The following is a 17207-nucleotide window of genomic DNA, read 5'->3' on the forward strand; positions in this document are numbered from 1 at the left end:
AAAATATAGATTCTTTTTTTTAAGATCTTCCTTTTATGACGATAATTTATAAGTGTTGACCAATTTAAAGCCCAAATTTAATAATAAAGTCCAGTAATAACGGGGACAGTTTCTTAGTACTTTTTACTGATCTTGGCACTGTTTGGCTTGGTCACCAAGTTTTGTGAAAATGGAGATGAGAGCTTTGGTTTCTTCGTATTCTACCGGTAATGGAGGTTCTGATCCGATCAGCCTCACGAATGGTTCTCCATGGATCACAACAGTTGGTGGTGGTGCAAGTACCATGGACAGAGAGTTTCCATTGACTGTGAAGCTGGGAAGTAGTATGAGAGCCTTCAAAGGAGTAAGCACAACAACAGTTTTGTCTCGGACCAAACAACAGTTTCCTCTGGTATGCTTAGCAAGAAACAATGCGAACAGCACTGATCCGACCTCGTTCTGGGAGAATGGTTTGCTTTCTTTCTTTTCTTAAGAAGTTACGATTGCGTTTTTGCTCTTTTTCCCTATATATTCCCTATGAGTTTGGCGGTCATCTCTACGAAAATGCTCTTTCTAAGTAATCTTGTTAGTTGATCATCAGCTCAGATGATAGCACCAATGGGTTTTATTTTGTTGTTCATGATCCTGTTTCTGGTTCTCATTACAATTCTTTGTAAAGTTGATTCATGTATGTCTGTGCTTATGGATGTTTTCCAGATATATCTGAAGTTCAAAGGACAGTTTTACCGGCTGAATCTATTAACGGGGATAAAAGTGCTGTAGAACCAGGTAGAAATGATGTGACGGTGTCTGAAGTGGATGAGTTCTGTAAAGCTCTTGGAGGGAAAAGGCCAATCCATAGTATTTTGGTTGCTACCAATGGAATGGCATCTGTGAAGTTCATACGCAGTATCAGAACATGGGCTTACCAAACATTTGGCTCGGAAAAAGCCATATCGTTGGTGGCCATGGCAACTCCTGAGGACATGCGGATCAATGCTGAGCATATCAGAATCGCTGATCAGTTTGTTGAGGTTCCAGGAGGAACTAACAATAACAATTATGCTAATGTTCAGCTTATTGTAGAGGTGAAATGCAACTTTTGCAAACTACTAATTAATGCTCAGCTGTGTGTCTTTGGTGATTCATCTTTGTCTAAAATACCAAGTGCAGATGGCCGAGGCAACGCGTGTGGATGCAGTTTGGCCTGGTTGGGGTCATGCATCTGAAAACCCTGAATTACCTGATGCCTTGAAGGCAAAAGGAATCATATTTCTTGGCCCTCCTGCTACATCAATGGTGGCATTAGGAGATAAGATTGGTTCGTCGTTGATTGCACAAGCTGCTGATGTACCCACTCTGCCATGGAGTGGTTCCCATGTAAGTAAAAATCAAATATTCCTTTGAAGCTTAACATATTTACCAGAGAGTTGTTGACAAAATGAATGAATTCTTATATGTGTTCAGGTTAAAATACCTCCAGGGAGCAGCTTGGTAACGATCCCAGAGGAAATCTACAAGAAAGCTTGTGTCTACACAACTGAAGAAGCAATTGCTAGTTGTCAAGTTGTTGGTTACCCGGCAATGATCAAAGCGTCGTGGGGTGGTGGCGGTAAAGGCATTAGGAAGGTCAGCTTGTGTAGTAGATATATGCGTTTTGATTGTTGACTAATTAAGCCGATCATACTATATAAGTATGTTTTTTTATTTTATTTCTTAGGTTCATAATGATGATGAGGTTAGGGCACTATTCAAACAAGTTCAAGGTGAGGTCCCTGGCTCGCCGATATTTATAATGAAGGTTGCTTCAGAGGTACGGCTACTTAACAATATCCCTTGATCTAAATATAGCAGACGACTAACTAATTACACACAGCAAAATAAGCATGTCTGTTCATATTTTGTGTATAGAGTCGGCATTTAGAGGTCCAGCTGCTGTGTGACCAATATGAAAACGTTTCAGCTTTGCATAGTCGTGATTGCAGCGTCCAGAGAAGACACCAAAAGGTTTGTTATTGATCATTATCTATCTTTTATTACTCAACAATCAAGAACAAGAACAAGTAAAATTTAAAGTTTGCTATATATGTAGAGTAGTCTCTAAACTCTCTCCCTAAAAGCCAAAGGCTTCCCAACAGTAACAAATGCTCAAAGACCCTTGATCTAATCTCATCTCCTTCTTATGATATTAAAGCCTGTCCTGAAGCTCATGTACAAAATGTTGCTTTCCTTCTTGACCCTTGTCCACATACTCTTTTGTGTAGGTAGAATCTGCTAATTGACCATGTCTGAACTTAAATCACTAATTCTTGCGAAAACAAGTATAACTTGTTATATATTTTGTTTCTTAATAATCCAATGAGTTTATCTTAATAATATTAATTAACCTTACAGTATATGGTTTTTGTTGTATCATTAGATCATAGAGGAAGGTCCAATCACCGTGGCTCCCCAAGAAACAGTCAAGAAACTTGAGCAAGCAGCTAGAAGGTTGGCTAAGAGTGTTAACTATGTTGGAGCTGCTACTGTTGAGTATCTCTATAGTATGGACACTGGGGAGTACTACTTCTTAGAGCTTAACCCTCGTTTACAGGTTGCTTTCATACTTACTACTACAGAAGCTACACTTTGTTTCTAATCATTCTATTGGAAGGGTTTGGTCTTGAAAAGTGAAAGGCTTTTGATGTTCCATGTCAGGTTNCTGAAGAAGCAATTGCTAGTTGTCAAGTTGTTGGTTACCCGGCAATGATCAAAGCGTCGTGGGGTGGTGGCGGTAAAGGCATTAGGAAGGTCAGCTTGTGTAGTAGATATATGCGTTTTGATTGTTGACTAATTAAGCCGATCATACTATATAAGTATGTTTTTTTATTTTATTTCTTAGGTTCATAATGATGATGAGGTTAGGGCACTATTCAAACAAGTTCAAGGTGAGGTCCCTGGCTCGCCGATATTTATAATGAAGGTTGCTTCAGAGGTACGGCTACTTAACAATATCCCTTGATCTAAATATAGCAGACGACTAACTAATTACACACAGCAAAATAAGCATGTCTGTTCATATTTTGTGTATAGAGTCGGCATTTAGAGGTCCAGCTGCTGTGTGACCAATATGAAAACGTTTCAGCTTTGCATAGTCGTGATTGCAGCGTCCAGAGAAGACACCAAAAGGTTTGTTATTGATCATTATCTATCTTTTATTACTCAACAATCAAGAACAAGAACAAGTAAAATTTAAAGTTTGCTATATATGTAGAGTAGTCTCTAAACTCTCTCCCTAAAAGCCAAAGGCTTCCCAACAGTAACAAATGCTCAAAGACCCTTGATCTAATCTCATCTCCTTCTTATGATATTAAAGCCTGTCCTGAAGCTCATGTACAAAATGTTGCTTTCCTTCTTGACCCTTGTCCACATACTCTTTTGTGTAGGTAGAATCTGCTAATTGACCATGTCTGAACTTAAATCACTAATTCTTGCGAAAACAAGTATAACTTGTTATATATTTTGTTTCTTAATAATCCAATGAGTTTATCTTAATAATATTAATTAACCTTACAGTATATGGTTTTTGTTGTATCATTAGATCATAGAGGAAGGTCCAATCACCGTGGCTCCCCAAGAAACAGTCAAGAAACTTGAGCAAGCAGCTAGAAGGTTGGCTAAGAGTGTTAACTATGTTGGAGCTGCTACTGTTGAGTATCTCTATAGTATGGACACTGGGGAGTACTACTTCTTAGAGCTTAACCCTCGTTTACAGGTTGCTTTCATACTTACTACTACAGAAGCTACACTTTGTTTCTAATCATTCTATTGGAAGGGTTTGGTCTTGAAAAGTGAAAGGCTTTTGATGTTCCATGTCAGGTTGAGCATCCAGTAACTGAGTGGATTGCTGAGATAAATCTTCCTGCTGCACAAGTTGCTGTCGGGATGGGAATTCCTCTTTGGCAAATCCCTGGTATGACCTGTTTATCCCCAGGCAACGGTTTCTTAATTCTAGTCTGTCTATTGTAATTATGGTACTGTACTGTCTTTTGATTTTTGTTAGAGATAAGACGGTTCTATGGTATAAAACATGGTGGAGGCTATGATTCTTGGAGTCAAACATCTGTTTCAGCCTTCCCTTTTGATTTTGATGAAGCTGACTCTATAAGGCCAAAAGGTCATTGTGTTGCTGTACGCGTGACAAGCGAGGATCCTGATGACGGGTTCAAGCCCACCAGCGGTAAAATACAGGTAGTATTCATAGCTGTGACTGTGAGTGCAAATTTTGAAGTCTATTCTCTGACAACTGTCTAGGGATAATACTTGAACTTGCAACAGGAATTGAGTTTTAAGAGCAAGCCAAATGTGTGGGCGTACTTTTCTGTCAAGGTAGTTGTAACCCTATAGCTGCTCTGCTAATAATACATGTTTCGCTATGCCTTAAATTTTACGACTTTTTTTGTTTTGTTTTTAACAGTCTGGTGGAGGCATCCACGAGTTCTCAGATTCCCAGTTTGGTAAGTTAAACTGCAATATTTGGGCTGCTGGGACAGTTCTTTTCTTGATTTTTACGAACCTTTAACCTTCTATTCAGGACATGTTTTTGCATTTGGGGAATCCAGAGCCATGGCAATAGCAAATATGGTTCTTGGGCTGAAAGAAATTCAAATTCGTGGAGAAATTAGGACTAACGTTGACTACACGATCGACCTTCTACATGTATGCTTCCTTCTTCCTACACACAAGAGTTACACTCTGTGTTTGTAATGTACCATGATAAGACCATTTCGATCCTTAATCAGGCTTCTGATTACCGGGAGAACAAAATACACACTGGTTGGTTGGACAGTAGGATTGCTATGCGGGTTAGATCAGAGAGGCCTCCGTGGTATCTCTCTGTTGTCGGCGGAGCTCTCCACGTAAGACCCTCTTTCTCAGAGATCTATATGTCTTGAAAATTTTCTATCCAGTGAAGCATTTCACTATTTTTCCAGAAAGCATCAACGACCAGTGCTGCTGTGGTTTCAGATTACGTTGGTTATCTAGAAAAGGGGCAAATTCCCCCAAAGGTATTCCAATATCAGTGCTCTCTTCTGTCTTTCCCGTAATGATCTAGTTGTTTACTTTTATCTCTCTTAACTTGCAGCACATATCTCTTGTGCACTCTCAAGTGTCACTGAATATTGAAGGGACTAAATATACGGTATGTGCCTGTTATTAAAATTTTACTTTTCTTCTTTTCTTCTTTTCATCTGCCATATTTTTTTTTTGAATATAATGTTAAATTAATTCAAGAAAAATAACGTTCTCTTTACAACCGGTCTAATTCGTTCTGAAAATCTAAGAGAATAAAAACAGAGCAAAACATTCAAATTGTTACAGAGTTTCCATATTACTTTTGCGCTAAAGATGTTGTTACCGAATCTAACCAACCTGAAGGTAACTGTTTGTAGATTGATGTGGTTAGGGGTGGATCAGGATCCTACAGGCTAAGAATGAATAACTCAGAAGTTGTATCAGAAATACACACTCTACGTGATGGAGGTCTGTTGATGCAGGCAAGTTTTCTGCCTTTGTTCGATACTACAAGACAGTGACATACATATTTCACACATAGTAACCTGCCTTTTGAGAATCTCACTTCCTTTTCTGGTTTTCACTGTCATCACAGTTGGATGGTAAAAGCCATGTGATATATGCAGAGGAAGAAGCTGCAGGAACTCGTCTTCTCATTGACGGAAGAACTTGTTTACTACAGGTTTGCACTGAATTTGTTTTTTTTTTTGTTTTACTATGTATACTTAACGTTTGCCTGAAGTCATTTTTAGCTTAAAGTTGTCTGTCAATTTTGGCTTATTCAGAATGATCACGATCCTTCGAAGTTGATGGCTGAAACACCGTGTAAGTTGCTGAGGTATTTGGTTTCAGACGACAGCAATATTGACGCTGATACGCCTTATGCCGAAGTTGAGGTCATGAAGATGTGCATGCCACTTCTTTCACCTGCTTCAGGAGTTATCCATTTCAAAATGTCTGAAGGACAAGCCATGCAGGTGAAAAAACTATCCATTGCTATACAAATACTGTATTGTTTTCCTACAGTTTTGTCGACATTGATTAACCCATCCATTATTTTCTTCACAGCCTGGTGAACTTATAGCCACACTTGATCTTGATGATCCTTCTTCTGTAAGAAAGGCTGAACCCTTCCATGGAAGTTTCCCAAAATTAGGGTTTCCAACTGCAGTTTCTGGCAAAGTTCATCAGAGATGTGCTGCAACTTTACATGCTGCTCGCATGATTCTTGCTGGATATGGCCATAAAGTAGATGAGGTAAATGCTATTTGTTTTTCCTATTTGAATCCAACTTTCCTATTAGATCATTTGACTCTGAGATTGCTCATATCTTTTTCAGGTTGTTCAAGACTTACTTAATTGCCTTGACAGCCCTGAACTGTCGTTTCTTCAGTGGCAAGAGTGCTTTGCTGTTCTAGAAACACGACTACCTAAAGATCTCAGGAACATGGTATACAATTGTGTAAACTATTCATAATTCGTTTTAGTTTCCTGTGATCTTGTTTTGAGTTTCAAGTCTCTTACTGCTTTTCTTATATAATTCTTTATCAGCTGGAATCAAAGTACAAGGAATTTGAGATTGTCTCCAAAAACCCCCTGACCAGAGATTTCCCTGCGAAAATCTTAAAAGACATTCTTGAGGTGGGTACCTACTGTTCTGTTTCTTACATTTGTGACCTACTGTTTTGTAATTTATTCTCTGAAATGTTTTATTTTCGGTCCACTTTTTGCAACAGGCTCATTTATTATCTTGTGATGAGAAAGAGAGAGGTTCCCTTGAACGGCTCATTGAACCATTGATGAGCCTGGTGAAGTCTTATGAAGGTGGTAGAGAAAGTCATGCCCGTGTGATTGTTCATTCCCTCTTTGAAGAATATCTATCAGTTGAAGAATTATTCAAGGAACACATGCTGGTAATATATGGTTCAATTGTTGTCAAACGGCTTCGTGGTTACCATTTATGTATGAGGAGTCTTGATAAGCATTTTCTTTTCTTAAAAAGGCTGATGTTATAGAAAGCATGCGTCAACTAAACAAGAAAGATCTATCAAAGATTGTCGATATCGTACTTTCACACCAGGTTGGTACTTATCTTTCACACACCAGGTTTCTCTTGTCGCATTACTATATTATTGAACTGGCATACTCATTTTCTTTTGTCAGGGAATAAAAAGCAAAAACAAACTTGTTCTTCAACTCATGGAGCAGCTTGTTTTCCCTAATCCTACAGCATACAGAGATAAACTTCTCCGATTCTCAACACTTAACCATACTAATTACTCTGAGGTACATGTGGTTTCCTTTATGTTTTATGCTATTGCTGTTGACATTTTCCAGCTGATGATCAATTTGCGTGTGTAGTTGGCACTCAAGGCGAGTCAATTGCTTGAACAGACAAAACTAAGTGAACTTCGTTCAAACATTGCTAGAAGCCTGTCAGAGTTAGAAATGTTTACTGAGGATGGAGAAAATATGGATACCCCCAAGAGAAAAAGTACCATTAGTGAAAGGATGGAGGATCTTGCGAGCGCATCTTTAGCGGTTGAAGATGCTCTCGTGGGACTATTTGACCACAGCAATCACACACTCCAAAGACGGGTTGTTGAGACTTATATTCGCAGATTATACCAGGTTATAGTTCATTCTTTCGCACCATTATTATCCAAAGACTGCAACTTATAACAGATAGACAATCTTGACGTCATTTTAACTCGACTTTTTCCATCAGCCCTATGTCGTTAAAGAAAGCGTGAGGATGCAGTGGCACCGTTCTGGTCTTATTGCTTCCTGGGAGTTCCTAGAGGAGCATATGGATATAAAAAACATTGGCTTAGACGAGACATCTGAAGAAGTGTTTCTTGAGAAACGTCGTAAGAAAAAATGGGGGGCTATGGTTATAATCAAATCGCTGCAGTTTCTGCCAAGTATAATAAGTGCAGCATTGAGAGAAATAAACCACAACGACTATGAAACTGCCGGAGCTCCTTTCTCTGGCAATATGATGCACATTGCTATTGTGGGCATTAACAATCAGATGAGTCTGCTTCAGGACAGGTATTGAAAGTCGCCTCAGCATGATTGCTTAAACCAGCTTAGGTGCCGTAATGTCTACCTAATATGGTTTCATTTTTGGTTTGTTTGTCTCAGTAGGGACGAGGACCAAGCTCAGGAAAGAGTAAACAAGTTGGCCAAAATTCTTAATGACGAGGAAGTGAGTTTGAGCCTCTGTTCTGCTGGTGTTGATGCAATCAGCTGTATAATTCAGCGAGATGAAGGACGACCACCCATGAGACATTCTTTCCATTGGTCAATGGATAAACAGTATTATGTAGAAGAACCGTTGCTGCGACATCTTGAACCTCCTCTATCCATATACCTTGAGTTGGTATGTCCATGATGATGAAATGTACATTTATAGCATCTTGCATTTATTTAAATGATTGTTTATTGTTTTTCTAATGCAGGATAAGCTAAAAGGGTACTCAAATTTACAGTATACACCTTCAAGAGACCGTCAGTGGCATATGTATACTGTTACAGACAAGCCAGTGCCAATCAAAAGGATGTTCCTTAGGTCTCTGGTTCGAGAAGCTACAATGAACGATGGGTTTATGTCACAGCAAGGGCAGGACTACCAACTTAGCCACACACTGCTCTCCATGGCGTTTACGTCGAAATGCATTCTGAGGTCTTTAATGAATGCCATGGAGGAACTGGAACTGAATGCACATAATGCTGTCAGTGCCATGAAACCAGACCACGCACATATGTTCTTATGCATACTAAGTGAGCAGCAGATAGATGATCTTGTGCCTTACCCCAGGTTGACATGGCTGTGTCTCTTAGAAGTTAAAATTATGATATGTCAGAACTTTTATAGTAACAATTATCAATTTTTTGTCACAGGAGAATTGAAGTAAATGCGGAAGATGAAGAAACAACAGTTGAGATGATCTTAGAAGAAGCAACACGAGAGATACATAGGTCTGTTGGAGTAAAAATGCACAGGTTGGGTGTTTGCGAGTGGGAAGTGCGACTGTGGCTGGGGTCCTCGGGACTAGCAAATGGCGCTTGGAGGGTCGTGGTTGCAAATGTGACATGCCGTACATGCACTATCAATGTAATTTCAGATTATAATTTTTTCTGCTGTGCAAACCATACAGAGAGTACACATCTCCAGAACTTGACAATANTGCAATCAGCTGTATAATTCAGCGAGATGAAGGACGACCACCCATGAGATATTCTTTCCATTGGTCAATGGATAAACAGTATTATGTAGAAGAACCGTTGCTGCGACATCTTGAACCTCCTCTATCCATATACCTTGAGTTGGTATGTCCATGATGATGAAATGTACATTTATAGCATCTTGCATTTATTTAAATGATTGTTTATTGTTTTTCTAATGCAGGATAAGCTAAAAGGGTACTCAAATTTACAGTATACACCTTCAAGAGACCGTCAGTGGCATATGTATACTGTTACAGACAAGCCAGTGCCAATCAAAAGGATGTTCCTTAGGTCTCTGGTTCGAGAAGCTACAATGAACGATGGGTTTATGTCACAGCAAGGGCAGGACTACCAACTTAGCCACACACTGCTCTCCATGGCGTTTACGTCGAAATGCATTCTGAGGTCTTTAATGAATGCCATGGAGGAACTGGAACTGAATGCACATAATGCTGTCAGTGCCATGAAACCAGACCACGCACATATGTTCTTATGCATACTAAGTGAGCAGCAGATAGATGATCTTGTGCCTTACCCCAGGTTGACATGGCTGTGTCTCTTAGAAGTTAAAATTATGATATGTCAGAACTTTTATAGTAACAATTATCAATTTTTTGTCACAGGAGAATTGAAGTAAATGCGGAAGATGAAGAAACAACAGTTGAGATGATCTTAGAAGAAGCAACACGAGAGATACATAGGTCTGTTGGAGTAAAAATGCACAGGTTGGGTGTTTGCGAGTGGGAAGTGCGACTGTGGCTGGGGTCCTCGGGACTAGCAAATGGCGCTTGGAGGGTCGTGGTTGCAAATGTGACATGCCGTACATGCACTATCAATGTAATTTCAGATTATAATTTTTTCTGCTGTGCAAACCATACAGAGAGTACACATCTCCAGAACTTGACAATATGTGATTTAACGTTTCAGATATACCGAGAAGTGCAAGCTACTGGGAGTAACAGTTTAATCTACCACTCAATAAGTAAGAAGGGACCTTTGCATGGAACCCCAATCAACGGTCAATATAAACCACTGAATCATCTGGACAGGAAACGTCTATCCGCAAGGAGGAGTAACACTACGTATTGCTATGACTTCCCCTTGGTTAGTAACCGAACTCAGAAGATTCTCACATAGGTTTACTCTTTGCTGTTTTCTACCCACCTTACGTAACTTTTTTTGTATCTTTAGTCATTTGAGACAGCATTGGAGATGTTGTGGGCATCACAACACCCGGGAGTCAGGAAACCATGCAAGAATACTCTCATCAACGTCAAAGAGCTTGTATTCTCCAATCCAGAAGGTTCTTCGGATACATCTCTTATTCCGGTTGAAAGACCAGCGGGTCTTAACGACTTTGGAATGGTGGCCTGGAGCTTAGAGATTTCTACTCCTGAATTTCCTATGGGACGGAAACTTCTCGTAGTAGCCAATGATGTCACATTCAAAGCTGGTTCTTTTGGCCCTAGAGAGGACGCATTTTTCCTTGCTGTGACTGAACTGGCTTGTTCCCAGAAGCTTCCATTGATTTACTTGGCAGCAAATTCTGGCGCCCGACTCGGTGTAGCTGAAGAAGTTAAAGCCTGCTTCAAAGTTGGGTGGTCGGATGAAGTTTGCCCCGAGAATGGTTTTCAGTATATATACCTGAGCTCTGAAGACCATTCAAGGATTGGATCATCTGTCATTGCGCATGAAATGAAGCTCCCTAGTGGCGAAACAAGGTGGGTGATTGATACGATTGTTGGTAAAGAAGATGGTATCGGAGTTGAAAATTTAACAGGCAGTGGGGCAATAGCAGGTGCGTACTCAAGGGCGTACAACGAAACTTTTACGCTAACCTTTGTTAGTGGAAGATCGGTCGGAATCGGTGCTTACCTTGCCCGCCTGGGTATGAGGTGCATACAGAGAGTAGACCAGCCGATCATCTTGACCGGCTTTTCTACGCTCAACAAGTTGCTTGGGCGTGAGGTCTATAGCTCTCACATGCAACTTGGTGGCCCTAAAATCATGGGGACAAATGGTGTTGTTCATCGTACAGTCTCAGATGATCTTGAAGGTGTAGAAGCTATTCTCAACTGGCTTAGCTACATTCCTGCTTACATTGGTGGCCCTCTTCCTGTTCTTGCTCCTTTAGATCCACCGGAAAGAACTGTTGAGTATATCCCAGAAAATTCTTGTGATCCACGAGCTGCTATAGCTGGGATCAACGACAGTACTGGTAAATGGCTTGGTGGTATCTTTGATAAAAATAGCTTTTTTGAGACTCTTGAAGGCTGGGCAAGGACAGTAGTGACTGGGAGAGCAAAGCTGGGGGGTATACCCGTGGGAGTGGTTGCTGTCGAGACACAAACTGTAATGCAGATCATCCCGGCAGATCCAGGGCAGCTAGAGTCTCATGAGAGAGTGGTTCCACAAGCAGGGCAAGTCTGGTTTCCTGATTCAGCAGCCAAGACATCTCAAGCGCTCATGGATTTCAACCGGGAACAGCTTCCATTGTTTATCCTAGCAAACTGGAGAGGTTTTTCAGGTGGGCAGAGAGATCTTTTTGAAGGAATACTTCAAGCGGGTTCAACTGTAGTAGAAAATCTGAGAACATATGGACAGCCAGTGTTTGTGTACATCCCAATGATGGGAGAACTGCGAGGTGGAGCGTGGGTGGTTGTTGATAGCCAGATAAATTCAGATTATGTTGAAATGTATGCTGATGAAACCGCTCGTGGAAATGTGCTTGAGCCTGAAGGAATGATAGAGATCAAATTAAGAACGAAAGAGCTGTTAGAGTGCATGGGAAGGTTGGACCAGAAGCTAATCAATCTGAAAGCAAATATCCAAGATGCCAAGCAAAACGAGGCTTATGCGAACATCAAGCTTCTCCAGCAACAGATTAAAACCCGAGAGAAGCAGCTTTTACCTGTTTATATCCAAATCGCCACCAAATTTGCAGAACTTCATGACACTTCCATGAGAATGGCTGCAAAGGGAGTGATCAAAAGTGTTGTGGAATGGAGCGGCTCGCGAAGCTTCTTCTATAAAAAGCTATATCGGAGAATCGCAGAGAGCTCTCTTGTGAAGAACATAAGAAAAGCGTCTGGAGACAACTTATCATATAAATCTGCAATGGGTTTGATTCAGGAATGGTTCTGCAAATCCGAGATTGCAAAGGGGAAAGACAAAGCTTGGACGGACGACCAACTGTTCTTTACATGGAAGGACAATGTTAGTAACTACGAGCATAAGCTGTGTGAGTTGAGAGCACAGAAACTGCTGAATCAACTTGCAGAGATTGGGAATTCGTTGGATTTGCAGGCTCTACCTCAAGGACTTGCTAATCTTCTAAACAAGGTATCAAATGGAACACTAGAGAACAACTGAGAAACCTAAGGCTTTTGGTTTTTGTATGACTTATTGTTTTTAAGGCCCCCTGAGTGAGAGTGAATATGTGTGATGCAGGTGGAGCATTCAAGAAGGGAAAAACTGGTGGATGCGATACGAAAGGTGTTGGGTTGATGATATCAAGAAAAGGTTTAGCTAAAGATGGTGTTTTGGAGTTTGCTCGTGTCCTAGGGTGATTGAACGATCTTCCTCACATTTGTTAGCCTACATAATTTATCTGCGCAATAATTCATTCAACACTTCACTGTTGCGAAATTGGCACATGATTAATACGATGTATTCAAAGTTTTTACCTCAAGGGAGAAAATAAGTATTTTATAAACTCGATAACTTGCAGAACAACAGAGGCTTCATCCTCCCACTGTCGAGCTCTACTACCTCAGTCCTTCTCAAAGATAAGATAAGTGTCACAATACTATGCAAAAAGCGTTACTTGTCAATAAATTGTGAAGTCCAATGAACCACCCAAATACTGTACGTAGATAATATAATCGTGGAATTATTGCATTCTAGCACATTTTTCGTACATTTTATTGCATCCTAACACACTTGTTGTTCGCAAGGCACTTTTTACCTTGCTTTTACACTGTTTATTTGTAAAATCTGACAAATTTATATGAAAACCATGAATTACGTGTTAGGTGCTTCACTCTCTTGTCAGATTTTATATCATATATTAGTATACATAATCCCCTCACACTAAGCATTCAGAGATATATGCCCACTAATTCTACCTCCGCTTCATCGCTGGACGAGCCTTCAACTGCCTCAAGATTTGTCAATGGAACTTCCTCTATATTGCCTCCCTAAAAAAACAATATCAAACAACATTAGTTAATCCACATACACATCCACATGTACAGCGATAAACATACATAATGTACTTGATCGTCTAGCTTTTCTGACGCTAGGCTCAATATAGTCTTCGAGGCTACCCTAACCTAATTGTTTTGATGTTTTTGCCATTAACACCCATCATAGTTACTTACTAAAAAATATAATATTGAAACATTAAAATTAATCTACAGAAGAAAAGTTTTTGAAAAACTATTATTCACCTTATCTTCACCAAACTCCCCTTCAACGTCTGATACATGTTTCACCTGTACATGTTTCCATATCCATGTGCAGAGCCGGCTCTATGATTTTAAAGGCTACAATCGAAGCAAAAAAAAGGCTGTTTTGTTTTGACCATAAAAAAAAATTGTTGTAAATATTGAAAAAAACAAAAGAGAAGCAAATTAGTCTTCAAATCTAACAATTCTCCTTGCATTTCTTCCTGCAAACTCATTCATCAAGCTTTTATAATCAAGTTTTTCAGCCATACACCTTTCGATCGATTTTATCGACAATCCATTCAGTCTCTTTTGCGCCATAGTCGACCGTAGATAAGATTTTATGAGTCTCAACTTTGAAAAGTTTATTTCTGCAGAGGCAACTGAAACTGGAATCGTCATCATTATGCGGTATGCAGTCCATGTATTCGGATAAAAACTTTCCATCTTTTTCAGAAAATCCAGCACCTCGAGAGGCTTCTTCATCTCTTTTGGTAAAACCTCTTTGAAAAGCTTTAGCTCTAAAAACAAATCATTAGCATCCAGATCAGAATGCATATCGTGCTTCAAACAAACTTCAAGGTTGGTACATGAAGCCATCAAGTCTTCATCGTTTGCTAATTGTAGTTTCGTCAAGTCAAATAAAAATCCAAAAGTCTTTTCATAGCTTTGAAATTGATCAAATCTTGTCTCTAGAGAAACCTTGATCCACAATTTTGATGAAGTAGTTGACCCTAAAGTTTTCTTCCGCTGATAGTATCACGTCTTCGCCAGCTTTTTCAGCTTCTTCATCGTGATATCGTTTTCTTTTACATATGCGTTTTGCTTTCATAGAGAATACATGATCAATATCCATACTAATAGCAATCCACTCAGCTTCTTCTTTTGCTGCTTGAAAGCCTGTTTCTCTATAGTTTCTAAAAAAAGAAACAAGTCCTTTTAGTTGAGCAATATCAATATCAATGTCCATATCTTTTGCCTGCAAGATCTTACTTACTTTGTTGACAACAAACAAAAGTTCATACCAAATTACCATTCCGAACAAAAATTCAAAACTCCCAATTGCATGGACTTCACTCATTGCAAGAGACTCGACTTCACTTTTTGTTTTCGGATTATCACTATTTTCTGCCAAGTAAAACAAAACTTCTCGTATATGAGGAGCTTGAAATCGTATTGCTTTAACACTTTTAACGTGGCTCTCCAAATGAGTTTGTGACAATGGCTTGACTGTAATACTATTCACAATCTCTCTGAAAACTTCACAATTATTTGTAGAGGATGCAAACAAACAATCTGAACAATTCCAAAAAATGATACTGCTAGCGGCGACGAAGAAGCAATATCTGATAGTGCAAGATTTAAACTATGACAAACACATGGTGTATAAACTGCCCTTGGATTAACTTCAAGCAATCTTGATTGCACTCCTTTATTTTTTCCTTTCATGTTTGATCCATTGTCATAACCTTGCCCTCTAATGTCATCAATACTCAAGCTAAGATCAAGCAATACAGCTTGCAAAGTGTCAAAAAGCCCTTCTCCAGTTTTGTCTTTGACTTCCAAAAATGTCAAAAAAAATTCTTCAATCTTTGGTGACATCTCAGAAATATCCACACAACGGATAACTAATGACATTTGTTCTCGATGACTAATATCAGGAGTAGTATCAAGAATAACTGAAAAATACTTCGCACACCGAATCTTCTTCAAGATCATCTGTTGGATCTCATTACCAATCATCATTATCAACTCATTTTGAATAATATGACTCAAATAATGATGATTCGTTTCATGTTTTTCAATTCGTCTTATGTGTTCTTGCATCACAGGATCAAAATCTCCAAACACCTCAATCATGCCAAAAAATTCCCATTATCATCCTCATGAATCTTATCACTGCTTCCACGAAATGCTGTATTCTTTTAAGCAAGACCCTTTACCAAAGCAATTATCCTCAACAACACATCTCTCCAGTATTTTTTTTCTTTGTTAATCTTTGCCTGCATATGCTTATCAATTGTTTGCTTCTTTTTAGCCTCACTTCTAGCTCCATCCAATGAGTCACACATCTAATATGATGATGACCTTTTTCATGTTCTCTTAGCATTCTTGAAACATTTCTCCAGTCATTGTACCCACTAGTTGCCAACTGACTAGTATTTTTGCCTTGTGTGAATAATTTACAGCAAAAACAAAAGATTTTGTCTTTTCCTTTTAAGTAAACTAGCCATTGTCTGTCTTGCTTCTCTCCATTCACTATTTCTCTTGTATAAGACGAATGAAAAAAACATCTGCCAATAGCATCTCTTGGAAAATGAAAATCAACCTGAGGTCTTGCCATTGGACCCTTATCAACAAGAAAATCTCTCATTCTATTATCAATTGTTCTCCAATTTCGAGGATCATTGATATCCCCATCTATATGATATTCTCTAAAATCATATGTTTTCTCCTCTTCATTCTCTTTCTCATTTCCATTCTCCTTCTCAATCTCAGTTTCAACCTCCATATCAATCCCATTCTCATTCTCATTCTCATTCTCATTCCCATTCCCATTCTTATTTTCTGGAAAAACAGTTTCTTCACCACTCATATTGACTTCTTTTTCTAAGGGATCATCAGTTTTAGAAGTTTCAAATCTTTTTACATACCTCAACATCGAATTAGCCATTGATTTTGTTAATGCGTCTTGTCTCTTCTTTTTCCTTATTTTTGATGCCCCTCCTGGCTCTTTTATAATTCGATTGGAAGTCATCCTCCTGCAACCAAACCACTAATTGAATAAATAACATCATTACAAAGAATTGAACGAATCAATAACTTATTGGTTCATATAAGTATATGACTTTTACCACAAGAAAGAGATAGAAAAAGTTGTTTTGTCTAAGTGTCTAACGTAACTAGCAATTTATTAATTTTCAATTGAGTATTGACAAAACAAACCTGAATTGATTTAAAACTCAAGGCCACTCCGCCAAAATACAAGCAGAGCAAAGCGAAAGGAACTAAAGAAGAGAGAGAGAGAGATGAATCTGGCAGTCTGAAGAGAATCTGAGAAGAGCTGAACAGGACAACGACGATTGCAAATTTTGCAAGGTGAAGGAGAAAAAACTTTTAGGGGTTTAGGTTTGTTTCATGCTTTAAATTTCCATCTTAGTCCCTTGTCCATGAATACAAACATATTTAAGTGAACCCATAAAACTAACACAAGAAATTAAAAAGACAATATGACTACAAATCACCTTTTCTGGACCACTGCTTCAACGGCTGCTACACCATTTATCTGCCAACAAATTGGTACCCATATGTTCAGTAACATTAAGCGATGCTATAACTTGTCATCTTTTTCTCATATCCATGTGGACATCAATAACGATAACTAAACAATTAAATATGTGGTTCAAAGCCTACTATTCACCTTCTCGTGCCCAGTTTCAACCTGAAGTGACCCTTGTACCTATCCAAAAATTTATATCCATAGGTTCAGTA

General features: G+C 39.0%; 1 protein-coding gene across 1 annotated transcript; it reads left to right on the forward strand.

Moving 5' to 3' along the window:
• Positions 160-12999, forward strand: LOC104777495 (acetyl-CoA carboxylase 1-like). The gene is made up of 32 exons (XM_010501767.2): positions 160-449; positions 697-1067; positions 1153-1359; positions 1447-1608; positions 1700-1792; positions 1891-1986; positions 2399-2572; positions 3838-3931; positions 4022-4209; positions 4297-4347; positions 4436-4475; positions 4553-4677; positions 4761-4877; positions 4953-5027; positions 5105-5161; positions 5412-5516; positions 5630-5716; positions 5820-6011; positions 6103-6291; positions 6374-6484; positions 6586-6675; positions 6771-6947; positions 7037-7114; positions 7198-7320; positions 7396-7665; positions 7763-8088; positions 8182-8419; positions 8499-8857; positions 8941-9154; positions 10195-10371; positions 10459-12609; positions 12718-12999. The coding sequence occupies exons 1-32, from the start codon at positions 170-172 to the stop codon at positions 12772-12774; spliced, it is 7074 nt and encodes a 2357-aa protein (XP_010500069.1). The 5' UTR covers positions 160-169; the 3' UTR covers positions 12775-12999.

The sequence above is a fragment of the Camelina sativa genome, chromosome 3, assembly GCF_000633955.1.
Source record: "Camelina sativa cultivar DH55 chromosome 3, Cs, whole genome shotgun sequence".
NCBI lineage: Eukaryota > Viridiplantae > Streptophyta > Magnoliopsida > Brassicales > Brassicaceae > Camelina > Camelina sativa.

Coding starts and splice junctions, on each gene's coding strand:
- LOC104777495 (XM_010501767.2), top strand. CDS start 170: ATGGAGATGAGAGCTTTGGTTTCTTCGTATTCTACCGGTAATGGAGGT. Junction 5,162..5,411: donor TTGAAGGGACTAAATATACG/GTATGTGCCTGT, acceptor AACTGTTTGTAG/ATTGATGTGGTTAGGGGTGG. Junction 9,155..10,194: donor GCCGTACATGCACTATCAAT/GTAATTTCAGAT, acceptor TTAACGTTTCAG/ATATACCGAGAAGTGCAAGC.